Genomic DNA, 20817 nt, shown 5'->3' on the forward strand with positions numbered 1-20817 from the left:
ATCTAGCATGAGTGGTTAGATAGGGTCGAGACTTCTGTGAATAACATAGGAACAGCTAAAGTAACTGGTCTCTGAGAAACACAAATGAGGTGTTATGCAATGTGAAAAACAGTGTATTCCAACACAAATCTGTTCTTCTGAAAGCAGAGCTTTCTCTTACTTGAGTGACATCTTGCTGCCCTTGTAACATTTCAAGCGGTCATTTCAGCTTTTGATTGATTTACAACCTTTCACTCCATCCAAATAATAACTTGGAGGCCAGAAACATCCAGGCAAAGTGCTGATCACCCAGCCTACGGTCAGTACTGTGGCATGCCATATAAGACTGCACTCCACTAGTCACCTGGGTTTTTAAGATGAATGGGGGATTCATTTAGTAAATTTTAGTGCTCTTAAAAGTAAGGGATGCTTAACAGTAGCCAACGCCATGCATGATAGAGAGGTGGCTTGCTCATCCCTTTACAGAATCGGTGTTGAATTTCTGTACAGCCCAGCCAAGGCACCAAAGGCATGATTTGTGCTAGCCCTATGCTAGCTGGGACTGTTCCATTCCCTGTTCCAGCCACTGAAACCTTCATTTTACAACATCATCAAGAGAAGCTCCTATTCCCATTTGATAATCTTCAGTAAAAGATAATTTCAATATAAGTCTGGCTTTCTAAGTCTTCTTTCAAAGATACGAATGTATTTGGCACGTCCTTTTAAAGAAAAAGCTGCCTTACTTGAATGAGGTCTGCAATTATTTTCTATTTTGTCAGAACTTCTGATTTCCTTTATAACTTTTGCATGATTTTTCTCAGGTTATACAAGCTTGTTTCCATTTCTGCTAACACAAACCAACTAATGATAAAACTTTATATATATGAGTGATTGACACTCGAGACGTTTATTTCACATGAGCTGGCCTGTCACTTCAGTATGAAGTTGTGATTTTGACATATTATGAAATCAGATTTCCCCCCGGTTCTCTGAATGGAAATATAAAATGTTAATACAAAGATAATAAAAAAATCTACTTTTCTTCTTTATTGTTTGTGGCAGAACCATGAATTATGGATTCCCGATTCCGAAATGCCACTTTCTTCAGGATTACAACTTAAAGAAAAGTAAGTTAAATATTTGTCCCTTTTAACTGCTTCTAAGTTTTATATCAAAATATTAAAGTAGAAATCGAGTGGAAAATTGTAAACCTAGCACAAGACCCTATTACAATGGCTGTATGTGGTGAGTAGAAGGGACTCTATTAGGGATACAGGATCCAGTTGCTTGCTCAGGAAGTGTGGGATCAGAAAGTTTGAAGAGATTTTCTGAGTCATGCCACCCAGTCCGCTCTTACTGTGGGCAAACTAAAAATGTTAAGAATAAGTTAATAGTAAATAAATAAACAATTTTAATAATAATTTATCTTCTGATACCTACACTTTGTGTTTTGGAATTATTGTTTTTAACTGATTATTCACAAAAGGCATATATATTCTTGATTAATGGAATTAATGGATTAAATTAATGGATTAATGGAATTAGGGAGTTTACCAACAGAGCTGTGAAAACCAGTCATTTAAAAATTATAAACCTAGATAGTAAAAAAGTGCAGACTAGTAAATAGATCCATCACTTTTTAATATGTTGGCAAAATTCTTTATTTGAGTTAGTTTAATTACTCTAAAACTGCTACTTCTTTGGATGGTATTGTAAACGTTATTTGTATTCAGTGTATGTTAAAGAAAGATGCTGACAGCTTGTGTATTTTTATAGAGAAGAAGAGTATCTTCATTTTCTTCAAGATCTTACAAATGATATTTTGATTAGAAATTGTTATCAGAAAGAGTAAGTGTTTTGCATTTCTTATTTATTCCTTTGAGTAAAAAAATTTTGACCAATTATTCAATCAGTGTAAAAAATTGGTGGGTTTGATGAGATTAAAATGAAACTTGAAGTCAGTATAATTTGAGGAATACTTTTGTGACTGCACTTTATAGGAGTCATGATTTAAACTGAGTAGCTGAACAGAAAATATTTTCAGCCAGCCTCCTATTTCCCAGTGACTTCTAGTAGAAATATGGAAACATTATGTTCTCTGATCCTGTTCTCAGGCTCGTTCCCTTATATAGTATTGTGGTAGACATTATTGTTACAACAGTCTCATTCCAGTTCCCAGTCGATCCTGAGCTAGCAATCCATGGAGCTGCAATAAGTCTTCCCCAGCAAAGTGCATCACAGCAAAATATTTTGTATTTAGAGTTCTTCCTCCCTTGTATAAGAGCAAAATAAATAAATGCAGTAATTGCTTTCTTTAGGATGTATGTGCTATCAAGTTAATGATCCACACGTAAGGGCTAGAGCCAAATGCACCCTGTGCTGCTGGTGTCTGACTGCAGCATCCTTTTCTGGTTTCACGTTCTGTATGCGACATCCTGTCACACACATGCACCACCTCGCACTTCCATTTCTAATAGAAATCTATCACATTTCCAATATTTAGAGAGCTGTGATAAACCACAGGTCTTTTTGCAGGCCTGCTAAAAGTGACAACATTGTGTACTCCTTTTCTATGCCATTTTCTGGCCTGCATCTTAAATGGGAGAAACTCTTCCTTTGATAGAGGATTTAACCCCAATATTTAAGATCTTGGTCTCTGTCAAGTGCTGTGCCTTGATGCTGGAGAGGCGCTAACCCCCTGAAATCAATCAAACTCAGTCTGACACCAAACCATTTCCCTTTCAATCTAGAGGGTTTCAGTTAAAATCCCTAAGGCTCTTCTAAATATATTTTTCTTAAGCGGCTGTTAACAGAAGTGGTTAGTTTGTTTTCTGAGCAATCAGTTAAAGGTAAGAGTTCTCTTCCTTCCTTATAGGTATAGCAGTTTTCAGACAAACCTCAAGTTTGCCAAAATTGTCAAGTTTGCTGAAATTAGAAGTGAATTTTCTGGTTACACTGGGAGGAACAGTAGTAGATTTGAGAAACACCAGCTTACCACACATCAAAAAGGTTGCTAAGTATCATGCCTGCCCATACATAGTTAAAAAGAGCATAACATTAAAAAAAAATAAAGCCTCAAAGAACTACTGTGTGGCAGCCCTCATATTATCAGAAGGATTAGTATCCTTCTGAAAATATGTTTTTTCTCTATAGATAGTGAAAACTAAATGAGAGAACACAAACTTGTACCTGTATGATGTGACAGCAGCAGGGGTTGTGTGTGTGCTCCACGTTGAGCCCAACTCAGGACACTGTGGGGCACCAGGGTGTCCGTGCCCAGGCTTGTAGGGTGAGTGGACCTCTCTGCTGACTTTAGGTGGAGGTTTTTTAGATGCTATGCACTCTTCCCTCAAAAATAAATGTTACCAAAAATACATGGAAAATCATCCATTGTTTTCTTGGGTAGCCTCTAATAACAGACCTTAATTTCTCTGCAGAAAAAAAGTGAATAATCAATAGTGGCCTTTCATTTTAAATCAAAAGTTGAATTTCTAAATAGATTTTGTGACAGACTAGAAAAGACACAACTAATGGCCGCAGCAAACCTGCTGCAGGATTAATGTGATAGACACATATTTTAAAATCTCTATTTAGACCAGTTTCTCTATAGATAAAATTGTAAGTGTCAATTCAAATATACAGCTCTGCTGAGCCCTCCAGCTCATTGCAGATATTTTCATTTTTTATGATTGTCTGAGAATGCAACCATTGGTTTAGACTTAACTGAGTTACGGTTGTAGAACTCAGAGACCTCATTTCCCTAGTCAGTTAGGTCTTTATTTTTACCAATGCTCATCACCATGCGCACATCTTTTGCTTGCAGCTGGTCATACCCATCAAGAAAAATATTGAGACCGCTTTCTGAAGGCATCTCTTTTTCCCTAGTACACCTAGTTAACAAAACTATGACCATGAAAAGTTCAACCTTCAGTGTTTCCCTTAAAAGTTACTAAAAAGGAAGCCCAAGAACAAAGAGACCGTGCAAATGACACCTTCAGAGGTCTAAAAAGTGTTGGGCTAGCAGCAGATCAAAAGTCCTCTTTGAATCTAGGAAGCTGCTTGCAGTTCTGCCCAGCACGCCAGTACCCTCAGCAGTTTCACCCAGTTAATGTCGTGGGACAGTACCCGACAGTCGCAACAGAGGGACTTCGGCCCCACCAAAATACAGAGGGGGACTACTACGTTGCAATGGAGAGCGCTAATATGAGATATTTGTATTAAAGATGGAAGAAGAAACTGGAATTATACACATGAAGGACTTTCCCCATCAGAGTTCCTGCCAAACGGCATGCACTTGGAATGAGAGTATTCAACAACCTTAAAATGTTTTAAGATTCATTTACAGGTATGGTAGGGACAGGGAGGGGATGGAGGAAAGGTGAAAAGTTGGGATGCATTTTAAGTGATCTCAAAGACAGGCTGAGTGGTATTTTTCATTTGGAAGTATATGGCCTTTGAACAGGTTTTTTTTTGCGCTGATGTTCCTTTTTATTCTTTTTTTAAGGGCCTTGGAAGATGTATTTCAAATGCACATTAAAAGTAAGAGGCATAACCTTGATGAGGTGAGCAAAAAACGTCTATTATTAAATACTCTTGTCATCTCCAGCAGAAATGTTGTACATCAATGCTGAGCAGCAATTTATGGCAGATCGACTGCTACGTAATTTAGATACAAGGTGAGGAGAAACTACTGCTGGCCTACTCCAGAAAATAGCAGTCACAGCAAAAAATTGCAGCAGGAAACATTTCCATGGAAGGTTGGTAAAGGAGATTTTTCTGTACATTTTTGTGTATTAGCCTAATAAGGTTTCTAAAAGACAGATAATCTACTTACTGTGCAGAATGGCTTTAATTACATAAAAACTGTTTACAAAGAATTTTTTTTTGCTGCACTTTTTTGCTGTGACTGCTATTTTCTGGAGCAGACCAGCAAGAGAGACTTATAGGCTGTGACTACATCCAGTAAGAAGACCTTATTTAATAGCTTGCTTTTAGGAGTTTTGACACCAGGGCAGAATATAAAACTCTAGGTTCAACATTAAGGCTCTCCATGGCGCCTGCTGAGAATTACACACCTCGAAATGCTTATCTGAAAATCTCACATACTGAGAGGGCAGCGGCCTGTGGAGACACAATAGGAATGGCAGGCACAAATACACAGCCACAGTCCCGTCTCTCTCCTCTGCAAGTCTGGCATCTTATCTAGGATGAGCGAAAACACCTCTGCCTGTTTTAATCCAGATCTTAGAGCCTCTCCTGAGAGCAGGGCTTATAACTGCTCTCTGAAAAATTGGAAAGAACACACAGTTTTCCTTTTAAAAGTAATTCACAGAGAAGTTGGTATTAGTGGTGTCATTTTTGTTTTCTTTGCTGTTATCCCAGATTTGGTTGAAGCATTTGCCCACGAAATGGGGTAGGCAGATTCCAATGCTTTCCCAGACTGGGGAGACTCAACTCCAACACCACATCTCATGAGCAGATGACTCAACTGGGCTTTTGAACTAGTTCCTCTAGGTTAGATAGTAGGAGCAAAATGGAAGACACTAGCACTATAAGCTGAGGTTGCAGCACTCATTTAAAAGACACAAAGTTTTCCTCCTTCCCAATAACTGTAAAATATAAATTCTTTCTTCTTTACATTCTCTGTATTAAAGAAAACACAGGAAATAAGAACATATTCCGAAAAGCCTGGAGCAGAACTCTGAGCTCCACAGAGGGTGCAAGGGTTTAGTCACAGTGTTCCACTTGCATTGCCTGCCAACTGCTTGTCGCAGGGTCCCTGCATGTCCTGGGGCTCTTTCGTCCCACACATCTCCCATGTCCTGCAGGGAGGGAGGCTGCTAATTCTAACGTTGAGAGGGATTTGATGCTTGAGTCCTCCTCTAGATCTGACTTTAAGGGCCTCTATGCAAGAAGGCATTTCATTCGGTCTGACGATCCAGAGGATTCATGATCAGGGGCTTGGAATTGGCATTCTAAAGCTCATGTTGCTGCAGCACCTTCAGGTGGGAGTATTTCTGTGGCTTTTAAACGGGCTACCTTTGCTTATTTGTTTCTGCAAGTTTGTAATGCTGCCATTTAGCATTGTACTTTCTTCAACTCTAGGCATGTGGGAATTACGCATAGGCTTTGCACAATGAATAAATAACAATCAAAGGAATTATAAAATAATTAGAGTGCAGATGGTTATTTTGTCTTTCAAAGTGCTACGATTAGGAGAGATATGGTGTTTTGGTATCTGTTTCGATGCCAGTCTGAGTGACAGTCAGTAGGTAGCAGGAGTGTTTGAGGAATGATTCGAGTTGAAATTAGTGAATTTTAAGTCAGTTTTACGGGAAAAAAATCATCAACAGAACCTCAATTTGAGAGGATGTGTAAATTATATCTGACTAGAGAAAGCCAAGCATATTCCTAAGGTCAACTCCTGCAAGGCTCTGAGTGCCTTAGAGACAGAGCTGCGAATCCTTTAATAGGAGACTGGAGGTACTTGACTCCCTCTTCCAGAAGGCTCCCAGCACTTCCAGAAGGATGAGCTTGTAAACAGTAGTGGATATCTAGCAACGTAATGTTCTGCACCAGAATAGAGCTTAAGCCTGGTGTTTTCCTCTGCAAAAATACCAACTGAAGACTTTGAAGATACTCAGAAAAGACAAATAAAACTAATTGGCAGAGAATAGATGTAAAGGATTTCTTTAAACCACATATTTGCATGTTTAGTCATGCAACAAAGAAAGGAAAAAAGATCAAAACTGCCTCTCTATATTAGAAGGCTGCAGCATGCGCAGGAGAAAGAGGCGTTCTTTGGAAAGATTAAATGAGAAGTGTAAGCATAACCTACACCAGGAGAAGCTTGTGGGCAGTGACATTTATTAGAACAGGCACAGTTTCCATAAAAGAAGTAATGAAAGCTGTATCGCTTTCAGCCTTTTAAAAGTGAATTTGCCAGTGGATGGAAAGGAATTCCATAGTGAGTGGACTTTTTGTCCTACAAAAATATGTTTTTCTCTTTTAGTTTCTTGTCTTCAAACCAAACTTTTTTTCTTCACTATCACTGTTTTCTGGACCAGACAGCCAAAATAAGAAGATGGAAACATTTGTCAAGGTCTTTGCAGTGTTTTTTTACCCGTGCTGGATGCCTGCCAACCTGTTATTTGGGTACTTGGTTCCCTGGGTACTTGCTATACAAAACCAACGCCCCTCTCCAAGTTCCTGCTAGAACTTACTCCAGAACAGTGTCTGAGATCTGTTCCCCAGAACCACAGGGCTACTGCCAGTTCAGGTCATCCAACTGCATTGCCTGACCCACCGTCCGTGTTTGGCCGGGCATCAGCCAAGCAATCCCCACCGCTTAGCAGGGAACTTGCGGCCGTAGGACCTGTAGCCTCTTCTCCAGCTTTGAGAGAGCAGCACCATTGCTCTTCCAGGGAAAAAGGATATGCAGTCAATGGGATGTTACATGGGGGCTGAGAAGTAGAAGAAAGCAATTAATTGCCTAATTCTGTTAGAATAAAAAGACGGTAACTGCATAGCAGGCAAGGAGACAGTGAAGAAAGAATATATGAAAAACATACATGGAGGAAAGGACAGTGCCTCAAAGACAAGAGCCTTTTAAAACAACCAGCACCTTCCCCCTCTGTTATTCTCTGTGAACCTACGTGGCATAGTTATTGATGGAAAATGGGGGCACAGAGGGCAGTTCTTTCACTGGACTCCAGCGCAAGGCAATTTTCAATCTGCCTCATCAAGGTATGCCCGAGGAGCCATTTTCTTTGCTTTAGAACATGCAATTTCAAATAGTGTGCCCAGGAGAAAGCATGCACCGCTCCTCCCACCAAGATTTATTTCTGCTGTTTGTGCTGTTTTACTGCCTCTGCGGACTGCATTCTGTGGTCTGATTAGAATCTTCAGCCGAGGGTGCTTTTCACCTACACAGACCTGGAGGTTCAAACATTCCTGTATGTTTTAGGACTATAATTTTTTTTCTATCACACTTATTAAGAAACTGGAGAGTTCTTCTAACAAATTTTCACGGCGTGAACAGGTTCCTCCATTTTCTCTAGTAATGAAATTGTCTCCACTCAGGAAAGTGTAAAAGTTTTTTTAGCTAGCCACTTGCTCAAAACCAACATCAGGCAGTTTAATACCTTTCGAAGCACGAGGATGACGTTTCAGCTGCAGAATAGTGGTCTCAAAACCCGATCCATACTCAGATACAATTCAAGAAGCCATCAATTCCGTGAAAAATATTTCCTTAAAAAGAAAAAAAAAAAGCTGGTTCTTGCTAAGAGGGTACAGGTACAACAGCAGCTCTCAGAATCCAGGACAGTGGAAAAAATGTCACTCCTGGGCTTGAAATAGCCACTGAAATGGGTCTGTAAGTGCATCATTTCAGGAAATTGATGGAAAACTAACACAGCCCCTGCAGGGGTGCGGGATGTGGTGCCCATCTGTCTTCCAGTGAGCAAACTGTTCCAAGTAACTTACTTCCTGGAATTTTATCATATAAAGCCAAAAGGTCCCGAAAACACAAAGTAATATCTTACACTTGTTTTATGCCTTGGCTTTTAGGAAGATCATAAAGCGTTCATTCTCCAAAAAATGCAGTGTAAAGACTCCAAAAGATTTACCTCAGGTGAGGGGGAGGTGGAAGACAGCTGATAAATGGCATCCAGCAGTGCTACCAAACATTTTAGGACAGGAACACAGAGTAGCGTAGGCAGCTGAACGCAGCAGCAGCGTGGAAGCTGAAAGGCCATCTTACTCAACCAAATAAAATTATTTGCTTTGATTACAGCGTGAGTATAGCCTCAGTGATAAGACCTGGCAGGAAGTGTCATAGGGTCTTTCATAGCCAGTAGGGGAAACGTCTGTTTTTACATTTCTGAGACGTTTTTGATGTACCACACCCCAGCACTATCCTGAGTGCAGACACGAGAGAAAGCAACCTCTTAACTGCTTAATCCCTGTCACTATCTCCTACATGTTCTTTGCCCATCCCTTCTTCAAGGGCCATACCCTTTCTACTTAGCCCATCGCATCTCATGGGATTGCCTTAGGAGGAGATACGTCAGCAGACAAGTGTGGTTTAGGATGCTAATGTAATAATTACTGGCTTAATCATCAAAGCGAATAAGCAATTTTACCAACAATCCCTTTCAGCACTGCACTGTTACCATTTAAATACAGATTTTTGTAATGTACCATAATTAGATACTGCACATGGGAAAGTTTTAAAAGTAAACCAGTAAAAATGAAAATGACTGCTCTGAGATGAGCACAGGACCCAAGTTTATTCCTCTCACAGCAGAAAATGTCAGTGATCTGGTATGTGGAAACTTTCTTCCAAACCAGTACTGACCCAGTGGCCCCATCATGGGCAGAAGGGGAAATGTCCTGTGAAACAAGTTCTCTTCTGCATGGGACTTAAAGTGGGAATCTTCTGTTTTGGCAAAATGGCATGGCTAATATTTTTAGAAATTCCACTGTGAATAGTTTCATTTCAATTTCTTAAATTTCTGCTGAAGTTTCAACTGGACATACTCATTTCACTGCCTGCTCTGGCAGTATATACTGCATAGCTGAATATACTGAAATGTTGCTCCAGTTCTTCCCATTTCCTATGCATATGTGCAGTGGCAAATACCAATTTCTTCAAGTACACAGGTATCTGCCTCAGTAAACCAGGGTTTCCATACACAGAGACAATTGGAAAATATAAATGGATGAGTATCACATAAACGCGGTCCATCTCACAACCACAGGACACACATATACACCTTCACAGGTGACAGTTTTGATTACTGTAGCCACTGAAACCAAGCCTAACCCAGACCATGCTTTAGTTGTATGTCAGCAAGCTCCAAAATTAGATCTAGAGGGGAAAAGAGAGGAAAAGGTGACACTCACATAGTTAAAAAACAGGATCAAATCTGCTGGCTCAGCACTGTGCAGGTCTGGCCACAAGCTCTCACAGACCTCAGCCTTCCATAACTTTGGCTGCCATGCTGGATTTTTCCCTTCTGTTGAATGTTCACTTTAGCAGTCCACTCAACAAAACAGAACGCAGAAGATATAAAATATAGTATTTGCAAAGAGCAGCCTCATGGATAGGTTTTAATGACTTTTAGATTAGTTCAGAAATTATTATAAGAATTGCTTTAGACCGTGGAGGAGGTTTTAAAGTTGCTCTTTTCACTGTTCTTGGGCATTTCTTAATGACTATCAAGGCCATAAACTTCGCAAAAGAAAAAGAAACCCCTTGACATTTAAGACTGCGAATCAGTTTAACAAAGCATGTGCACAGAGAAATCCATTGGATCTCTATCACACGGAGTTTGGATTTTTTCTGAACACCAGTATGCTGAGCTAGAAAAGTGATTCCTTTTGAAGCACTGGACATGATGTGTTTCCAGTTCACAAAGAGTGGATTACCCATTGTCCTTGATATGTTTCAACTAGAACAACTCATTTTCTGTTAAAGTGCTTAAGATTGAATGCCCATGGTAATGACCTTCAAATTGAACTAGAGTTTTAAGATTTTCCCAGCAAGTTCCTCAGAATCCGCTGAACAGCTTTTAACTCCACTCATCCTTTTTCCCTTTCTACATGACAGCTTCTAGACTCCATTTTGTGTCATGAATATGCACAGGTCTTCTTCTATAGACGAAAGAGAGGCCATCATGAATATTATCTCTTAATAAAGCAAAATTCCGTGGGGATGCTCTAGTAATCCTAATTGATTAACCTGTAATCCGTTTTCTACTTGATACATTCTTACTGTAATACTAATAATTTTCTCAGTCTTGAGCAAGTAAAACCACACTGGTCAAGCGCTCTCAATCCATTCTGCAATTATCTGCCATTCAGAATCTACTTTTGCATTTTTCAAGATCGGTGAACTGCTTGACCGCTTACTAACTAGTTTGACTCCAAACTGCAAACCGCAAATCACATAGTTCATCACCATTTTCACTTCTCCCATTACAGCTATACTGGATCACTCATTTGAGCATTTAGCTCAAATGGTCTTGGCTCTTTGTAAGGCTGAAATAGATAAACACTTGGCATCTCAGGAAAATACTAAAAAAAAAAAGGAAGAAGAAAAAAGCCTGTTTTGCTCCAGTGCATTCTGGAAATTCAAGGTGGTGTCTTGCCTCTGAGGAACCCGTGCCCATGGCAGGCATAACCTCAGACTATATGGAGCCCTGATCTGTGATTTAGTAGGAGTCTTCCACATTATTCTTACAAAGAAAAGGTAAATTTGCTGCTACCTTATGCAGCGTGTTTCATGGAGCTGCTGCTCCATGGTAGCTTACTGCTTGCAGACTCTTAGCTTCCCACAGGCACTTAAGACAGAACAGGTCACACCAAGAGAAGGGGGATGAAGGTGAGAGCCAAGTGCTTTCAAGCAGTTACCTGCACTATAGATGCCTAGACATTCCTGTACAGGCACAGCAGTACCCCAGGGGTTGCTCAAGCATTGCTAGTGCTGTAATAGCCGCAATCTTGTAAAGCAGCACTTGCTTCTAACTTTGTCTGTTATTTAGTGTAGATGGAAACTGCATTTGCAATGTTAAAACTAAACTCTTCACTGCAAAGTTAATAAGACTGTTCCCGTAATATGTTGTGACTCCTGACTAACTCCACTCTCGACCTGTTACTGCAGCACTGTCTCAGGCACATGGCTTTTTGCCACGGCCAGCTGAACAGTCTTCTCAAATGACCAGCTGAGTTTTGCTTACCTATGCTCACTGCAGTTTTGGCTTGATGTTGGATTGCTTTTCACCACCTCTTTTGCAGTGTTGCCTCTGTGCTTCTTCCCAGCACAGGATGCATTTTCTGGGGGGATTTAGCTGTGAGAGAGATATTCTGGACTGCAAAAGTTCTTGCAAATGAAAGATAAATTCTCTGAGACTACTTGAGTGATCTAGAGGAAATAAATGAATGAGATAGTGGGGACAAAAGTGAAACACCTACTTAACTGAAACCTCATTTCAGTCTTTTTTTCCAGTTAATTAAGTATTGAGGAAAATGGATGTAGAAAGCACATTTTAAGGCAATCAAGTACTGCCAGAAATCAAACCAGTAATTTGAAAAGAGAACAACACTGGTCTCTGGCATCCGACAAAATAAGATATTTGACAGGGAACAATATGTGCAGTACTGGTTAATTGAGAAGTGAGGAGAAGAATAATCATAGCTGCATTACTAAATTTATAGAAGTATCTCCAGCACACCACAGGGACGATGCGAATTTGTGGAATCCTCCTGCCTGCTACAGCAAGCCAGCAATCGCTTACATTCCCATCAACATTTTTACAACGTACCCTAGGCAGCAATGCAGAAATAGCAACTGTGGTGGCTGAAACCAGGAGGCTTGCCTTTAAAATGACTGCAATCCCACACTTTGCTCGTGAAGGGATATGGAATAAGAAACAAGTGGGGAAGAAACCTACATTAACACTTTCTCTCCTTTGTTAGAGCTCATCAGAGCACAGTACAACTGTGCTATGGCTATTCCAGCACCAGATCTATGACAAGTTGGATTGACTGTGTGTTTTTTCAAAGCATCAGCATTAGAGCAAAGATAAGATTTTAGTTTTCCCACCTTTTAGTTCTAAGCTGTAGCCAAACACAGAGTTCATTGTGAGTTCACAGAACTGTACCCATGAACTTATCTACATTTTGGAAGCTCTGGCAGAACTTTCAAGGCCGTATTCTCTTTCCTGCAGTTGATTCACTAACCTTCCATTTTTTCCATGTCATTTTAGCACATTAACATGATGCTTACAATACAGGCAGCACGCTGCTGTGTCGAAGAAGCCAGTGATGGGGATCAAGACACCTAACAAACCAATCATTTGGTACCCTTCCCATTCATACTAAAAACACTACGTAAGGGGATGTGCAGTTAATGGGAGACTGTTATTTAGATTCTTTGATATAAATCAGTACTTCCACGTGTAACAGCCTGTCTCAGCAGCAGATTTGTTGATATGAAGATAATTATCAGGAGCCAGACACCGAACAAATAAAAAGAGGTAAAAGAGCAGCTAACCAAGTTAAACAAGTAGTTAAGCAAGTAGGAGATCTGGGAATCACAAAACAGAGTCTCCTGCTCTGGAACTGCTCACAAGAAATTGAAAAAAAAAATTCCAAAAGGATGAACTATCAGTCATCTCCATTACTACTTTAAGCCTTCATGATCTGAATCTAAGTTAATTAAAAAGGATCCAAACTATGCTCCTCAGGAGAACTAAAATCTTCAATCACTCAGTGCCAGACAATGACTAAAGCCACACATATCTTTAAATGTCAACAATTGTACTGAAAACAGATTATTTTTCAGCACAGAACATATCCCTCTCTCTACAGTGAAAAAAACAAAGCAGTCCCCAACCACGTTTAATAATTTCCCACTCCCTTGTTTTGCCTCTAAAAAAAAATAAAAATCACAAATCTGAAGTGGATACACAGACACTGGGAAAAAGGCAATCTTCCTTCACCGTATCAGATGCATTTACAATGTATTTCACGTGGTACTCAGCAGGCCTTCTAAATAAAGGAACCCTGAAACACCATCCAGTACTGAGAGCAGATTCTCTAAGCTTTCATCTGTTTAATTTATGAACCACAGTAGCAGAAAAGAAAAATACAGAAAGCTGCTGATTTTTCTGTGCACCCATCAATCATCAGTGCTTTCACCTAAGTATTTCAACAGCTGAATTACAAATAGAGATAATGATTTGTATGCTGTTAAAAAAGCTTCCAGGAAGACAAATAAAACAATGCAAAAAGCTAAGCAGATTTATCTATTTTATAGCTACATCCTGGTTTTTCAAGTTCCATATAGTTTCTGAACTCTACACTGAAATAAGCGCTTGGGTGTGCCTGTAAGTGTGTCAGAGAATACGCACGCACACATGTATATAACAGAGGAGATATGCCCTATCTCCTGTCACTGGAACTATGGATATACTAGTCCATATTTTAAGCATATCCGCAACGTTGCTTCTGAATACTGCTGCTGCAATCTGCTGTCACAGTAGTCCACCATGTACTCAGCTGTCAACATCTTTAAAAAGTTCAAACAACTGTTTTCAATTCCTGTTTTCTGGAGAAAATTACTGGTGGCCTTATTGTAATTTGTGGCTATTTAGGATGAGGTGGCAAAAGCAGAGGGAGATAGTCACTTTAACGGTCAGACAGCTGAAATCTCAAACAACAGTAACAAGGATCAGGCAGCTGAAACCAGTTCTGGGACAAATTTGGAGCGTTCTCACCACAGAAGTGTCACCTGGGCCATGGAGTGACACTACTTTCTTTACCGTACGGAGCGTTTATGTTGTTCAGCTACATTTTCCTGTCTAAAAGGAACTCATTTGCAATGTATACCACAAAGAAAATCCACATTAGATGTGTGTTGCACTTTTCTCTGTTACCGCCTTCGAGGTTTTAGGGCACTATAGGATTGTTGTCCAATATGCATGCCTGAGACTAGACAGACTTGGATTCACCACAGCTCCACCTGGTATTTTTCTTCCTCTATATAAGGTATATTAATTTGCATCACTTCTAGTGCACATCAAGAAAATTAGTAAGCTGGATAGCAAGAATGTGGTTCTCCTTTCAGCTCCATTCTTCCCTTCTACCGGTCGTTACTGGACTGGCAGACTCTTCCAAGTGAGCCTGCTGTGAGCCAACAATCAGCAATGGCAGCACTGTACCCAAGAGTGGAATTGCAACGCAATGCAGAGAGTCTTCTGTAAGCTGATGCTTAAGAAAGCAGCGCAGGCCCATGTTCGATAAATAGCATTTCTCCTACTAAGGATTAATTTTAAAAAAATTTGTACAAACTCTGTCCAAATGGTAGTCAGTTATACTGTGGGTATGTCATGGGAAGTGCAGGGCTGTCTCAGGCCCGCCACTGCTGTGCTGTTCCCACGCCTGAGGCTTGGGGAACTCCTGAGGATCTCCGCAGCTGAGCGCATTGCAAGCAGGCAGGGGCAGGATCTGACCTGGGAGCATTTTAGATTCTGATACGTAAGAGATCAGTTCAAACGTTGGCCCTTAAAAATAAACCTGGAAGAGCAGCAGACAGACAAATCTCCTTTTATGTTTTCTTTTTGTTACTAGGTAAAAAGAAGAAGAATAGTTCAACGCTTGAAGAAAGAGCTGAACATCACAAACCAACCAGACCCTTCCATCAGCTGTAATGGCGCATGGCAAAAGGACGCCAGCATTCCTGCAGCATACTTTTAACCTACAGCTTTGGGCATTTCAGAGAGCATGCAAAATTAGTTCAGACAGCAAACTAGATTTTACACCAATTACAATGTAAACCTTGGGCAAACAGGAAAATGAAGAAGAGATGCAGCTAATGCATCTTCCTGTGATGTAACACAGTATCGCTATGGCAATAATCATGTTAACACGCTAAGAACAATACCAGAGCACCAAAGATGGCATTTTTACAGGGACTTTCACAATCAGAATAGAAAGCCAGATACAAGTGTCCTTTCATTCGTTACACAGGGCTGACACTGACAAAACACGTCCTGTGTAGTCCTCTTACTAGGAATTCTGATGAGGCATTTGATTTTTTCCTACTGCACGCTCGATTTACAGATAGGTCAGAAATTAAGTTTTTGATACAGCTTTCAAAACCCTACATGAATTGTGACCTGAAGTTTCATCACTTTGTAATAAGATGTAGAATATTAAGTCTCATTTTCAAGTGATTTAGGTATCAATCTAAGTACCTTAAGATCTTTTGAAAACCTTCACCTATTTTAGCTCATATGCCAAAAAGCTAAGATTAGCTGGTACTACAATACATAGTAGTTACTGAAAAATAATAGGTATTGTAACCTTTCAAAATGCAAACATTTCACACTTAACAAAATCTAAGGGGGTATAAAATACAAACATGGCCAAGTTGGAAAATATGCAATAACTAAAGCCTGTCTTTTCTTTTAGTGATATTTACTTATTTCATTATAACATAGTTGTTCAAATTTGTCTGGTTAAGATTAGACAGCTTTCTAAAGATAGATGGTTTTTCCACACTCTTCTCCAAGTGGGACACTTTTCAAGGCATCAGATTAAAATAGAAAAACAATGATTGGGATAAATAACACACACCAGTTTTGTTGATTTTTTTTTCTGTTGTCTGCTACTAATATGTTTTCACACCCATGCTTCTACCTCAAGAGAGTTAAATTACTACAATTCCACACATAATCCCTAAATAACTTGGAGATACAAAACCTTATCTGAAATAACCTAACTGTTAAGAGTAGCTTTTTTGGTATACTGGCAGAAGATGAAGCAATCGAAATGCATCCTTTAAGATGGGCCTCTTTCAGTCTCTCTGGAAGATACTTCTAGGCATACAGCCACAAGGATTGTTTTAATTACTAATACTTGAGTTAACAACTAGAGATACTTAAGAAAAAGCCATAAAATCTACGGATCCGACCCCAACCATTGTTATATAGGAAGAAATTCTTTACTGTAAGGGTGGTGAGGCACTGGAACAGGTTGCCTAGAGAAGTGGTGGCTGCCCCATCCCTGGAAGTGTTCAAGGCCAGGCTGGATGGGGCTCTGAGCAACCTGGTCTTAAGGCACTACTGCTTATGTACAGGATTTTCCTAATACCTAAGCCTGGGTAGGCAAGCAAAGTAATTTCTGTTCAATTCAACAGTGACTGATTTAGTTGATGTCACCCTTTTCTCTTGCACAGAATTGCAATTAACTAGACCCGTGAAGTCCACAGGTAAAAGTTTGTTGTGGTGAGCTTGTTTGTAATGAATCATCCTAAACTCAAGTGCACTATTGTGAACTAGATGGAGTTATTTTCTTGTATTGATGGTATCAGAATCTTAAATGCTATTTCCAGGTGAGTTACCTTCTTTTAGGATCTCAAATAGGATTTTTCTTGAATGAAAGGGGGCTAACTCAGGGCATTCTATGCAGATATTTCTTGTACCTGACCATTTCTTCCAACACATCCACTCAGGCACAAGTTACATCAGGTAGAAATCTGTAAGGATTTTCATCTAAAGTGACACATTTGAGGCCAAGCATTATCGAAGAGAACGGTGACCTGCAGAGAATCAGCAGACAGCCGTTACTGGTAGGGCAAGCACAGTTTGTTGTTATGGTGTCCTTTCTGGCCAGGTACGTAGTGCCCACTCCCAGCTTGCTGAGGATTACTGGCTGGCCAAGGGCCATTATGCAGAGGTGAACATTGACATTGTAAGACCTTCGGCTGTGGGCAAAGCCAGTGCATACTGGAAAGTGCAAAGAGATGGAGTGGCAGATGCTTAGTTTCAAGGAAAACAGAGAGTCCTCTCTGGGTTTGTTCATACCAGGTCTCATGCCCCATTGTTATTCCATCTGGAAGAAGGGATACCAAGACAGTGCACTGGATGCATCATATATCTGATTTTATATTTGATTTTGCACTTACAAATGAAGGCACTGCTTCATTTTGAATCATTGTGTTGGTTTAGGCTGGACTGGGCAATGATGGACAACAGATGCTTTCCCCCACCTCTCACTCCAAGATAGGAGGAGGAGAAGATAAAGAGATTTACAAGTTTAATTGATAATAAAATAAAAAGCAAATAATGAAATAGATACAATATATACAAAACCGCATCAAGCTCCCAGGATTACGTCACTGGCAGGCACTGGGGAAGTTCCAGACTGGACTCAGCGACGAATGGGAACTGGATTCCAGATCTGGAGTCAGGAACACACTGATTGGGATCAAAGCCAGATGAACAGAGAGGGTCTTCCTTGGATGTCAAATATTGAAGAAAGAGGCTGACCCTTTGATCCCTCAGCTTTTATACTGAGCATGGGGCAGATGGGATGGAATACCCTGTTGGTCAATTTTTGGTCACCTGTCCTGTCCACTCCTCCACGCAATTGCAACCCCTCTATGCACTTCCGACGCTCCAACAGGGCAAATAACAAAATTAGCTGACCTTGGTTGTTATAGCAATAAGTTTAAGCAAGAGCCTCTCTGCATACTATTCCTTGGCATTAACTATAAGCATAGGTCTTATCTCTCTGAGAACACGCGCTTTTCTGCACAATATGTTGTTAATTTCTGAGTTAGAAGAGGCTTGGCTAAGAGGTAATATTACTGAACAGAAAGTGGTTTCTGTTTTACCTCAAACCAGGACAATCATCCAATAGCGTTTGCCTCATTTTTCCTGGAACCTAATATTTTTAGAGATAGTTAGGTGAGTTTAGTTTCTTGTTTGGTAAATCAACCTTCAGTACACAAAAAAAAATGGCAACAATGAACATTTTTCTATGGCTTAATTTTTTTTTTTTAACAGATTTATGAAGAATTATTTACGGAAAATTCTACAGAAGATCAATTATATATGTTCCTTCATTATCATTCCACAAGTTTGAGTGGCTATTGGTATTAGTAAATATTCAAGAACAAGCACTGCAGAACCCATATATCATTAATCATTGGATAAGAGAAAATGGTGCCCTCCATGTAGTTGATATTTATTTCACAAACTAGGTTTTGGTCGTTAGTTATTCTGAGTTGTGATTAAGTCCACACACATTTACTGCACCTTACAATTTTCTTTTTGCTCATCTTGCTCATGTGGTCCCTGTTCATTCAGAGCATTTTTGGCTTTGTGCATCACACGGTTTTCCCTGGTATTATTAGAGACAGTTTTTGTGGATTGCTTATATGGGCAAAGTGGTGACCTTGAAGTAGATTTCATTGGTGGAAAAGCTGTTATTGCTCGGGACTGCTGTTCATCATTTACCTGTAACACAAACAAAAACATCTTGTTTTACTGGTAATGGAGAACCAATTAGTTTTCTGCAGTAGGTCAAAAGGTTCACTGCAAAAGACCAACTATTGAAAATTTGGAAGGAGCGTATACATACTGAAAACAGACAAAAAATTTGAGGACATTTATCACTTTGAATATACAATACAGTGAGACTTGATATCAAATGCTTTGGTGTGGTGTAAGATGGAATATCTGCTACGCAGCTGGCAAGCTATTTGCTAGGAGCAGAAAAAAGCTAAACCTGGAACAGACAGTACTCTTAATCTTTTTACTACGGTACCAGGCATTGTGTACTGAGATCTGTATTTCATTTTTCCTGTACATATTCTGCAAACATAAAACATAGTTGTCACTGGTTTTGCTGACATCTGGACAGAAACCACTGCTTTCACTTTTTAACTGATGTGCAGTCAAAGCATTCAATTTAAAGTCTACATTAAATTCACATAGGAAAGTGAATAAATTTGTGTATGAAAATGACAGGCCACATTTTAAACACCCTGAGAAGTTTGAAACAGTTTGAAACTGGGTGTCTGAAATGAAGTGCATATAAGTATCTGTCAAAGAGAAGGAAATAAGGCTTATTTCACTTTGAAAATAAGACACACCATTTACTGTATTAATATAAAACATGAAACAACATGTTTTGATGGTTTCAATAAACAATGAAATGATATTATGAGCAATTCCTCTAGAAATTCCCAGATGTACGTCATCTTGAAATAAACCAAACACATATATATCCAGCAATGTCCAAGACAGAAGGACACAAATTCCTGGAACTGATGACTTCTGCATGTTTACACTTGGGGGAAAAAGCAACCCTGAAATCTTAATTTCTCCTATATAGTTGAAAGTAAGGTGCAGCCTGTCTTTAGACCTAGACAATACAAGCTCAGGCAAAGAGGGGGACTGTTTGGGAAATCCCTCCCCAGTTAAATTAAAAAAAAAAAATTGTTACTGATTACTTGTTATTTGCTTTAACCTTGACTATGGTCAGTGAGAGCCTACAACAACCTTACACCATACTGGCAGCTGATTACTACAAAACTTTCTGCTGCCAAGGCTTCCTTTCGGTTTTTGTACTAACTGAGCTTTTTTATAAGCAACACCCTCCATTTGTTTCTAAAGTTACAGGAAAACATACATAAACGAGCGTAAATAAAATATACTGGCATCACTTAATGAAACAGTAATAAAACACAGACCTCCAGGCAATGTCTGTAAGAAGCAGAAAATTTTGGCAAGTAGGGCAATTAACATTTGAAACAATATGCATGGATTCAATGGATTCACTCTCACTTCACAATACAGTTTCCTATTGCTATAGCTCACAAAAAAAAAAAAAAATCACTCCGGTCTGACTCGTCTTCCCAATGGTGTTTTCTGGCCTCAAAATCTATACATCCACTAAACTATGTGGCTCTTGCCTTTACTTACTTTTGGTATCTTGACAACATACTTTATGGGCTAACACAAAATAACTGCATTAAACAAAACAAAAGTTGTACTCTTGCTTTTTGGCTTTACTTACGGCTGTGCAGCAGACTCCACTGATTGCTAAGAGAATGCTTTTGAGTAACCTAGCAAACTGGAAGAATTTTCATCTACTGGCATATTTCTATTTAGCCCTCATGTAAAGAAGTATTGATATATAATGAGTATTCTCTTAGTGCTCAGGTTGAGATAGCATGGTTAAAAACTTTGGAGATTTCAGACAACAATAGGTTTATTGTTTTCCTGTCCTAAAGCTGAAACATTTTTCTATAATCTGCAATGCATTTGCATCAACTTAGAAATAATGCCTTATTCTGATGTACTGTGAAACATTCAGCCATGTGTCGTATTACTGAAAACACAAAGTTAACGTAAACTTCAGTCACTAAACTTTTTTTAATAAAAATCAGCTTTCAAACCATAACTCTGTAGTATTTATTTCAATAACCTTAAAATCTGGTAAGCACTAACATTAAAGTCTAGTTTCTTTGCTATCTAAATG

At 39.4% G+C, this 20817-nt stretch overlaps 1 protein-coding gene and 1 pseudogene across 1 annotated transcript in view; one reads left to right on the top strand and one right to left on the bottom strand.

Moving 5' to 3' along the window:
• Window positions 1–15240, top strand: part of LOC141740500 (spermatogenesis-associated protein 7 homolog) — a 38461-nt pseudogene extending 23221 nt beyond the window's left edge.
• A 2076-nt stretch (window positions 15241–17316) lies between these two features.
• The window catches only part of CENPF (centromere protein F), a 43494-nt gene continuing 39993 nt past the window's right edge, over window positions 17317–20817 (bottom strand). Inside the window, exon 20 of the mRNA XM_074579451.1 lies at window positions 17317–18788. Within this exon, the coding sequence (XP_074435552.1) occupies window positions 18579–18788 (210 nt within the window). The 3' untranslated portion in view covers window positions 17317–18578. The remainder of the gene's footprint in view (window positions 18789–20817) is intronic.

The sequence above is a fragment of the Larus michahellis genome, chromosome 3 (genome assembly GCF_964199755.1).
Source record: "Larus michahellis chromosome 3, bLarMic1.1, whole genome shotgun sequence".
Taxonomy (NCBI): Eukaryota; Metazoa; Chordata; class Aves; order Charadriiformes; family Laridae; genus Larus; species Larus michahellis.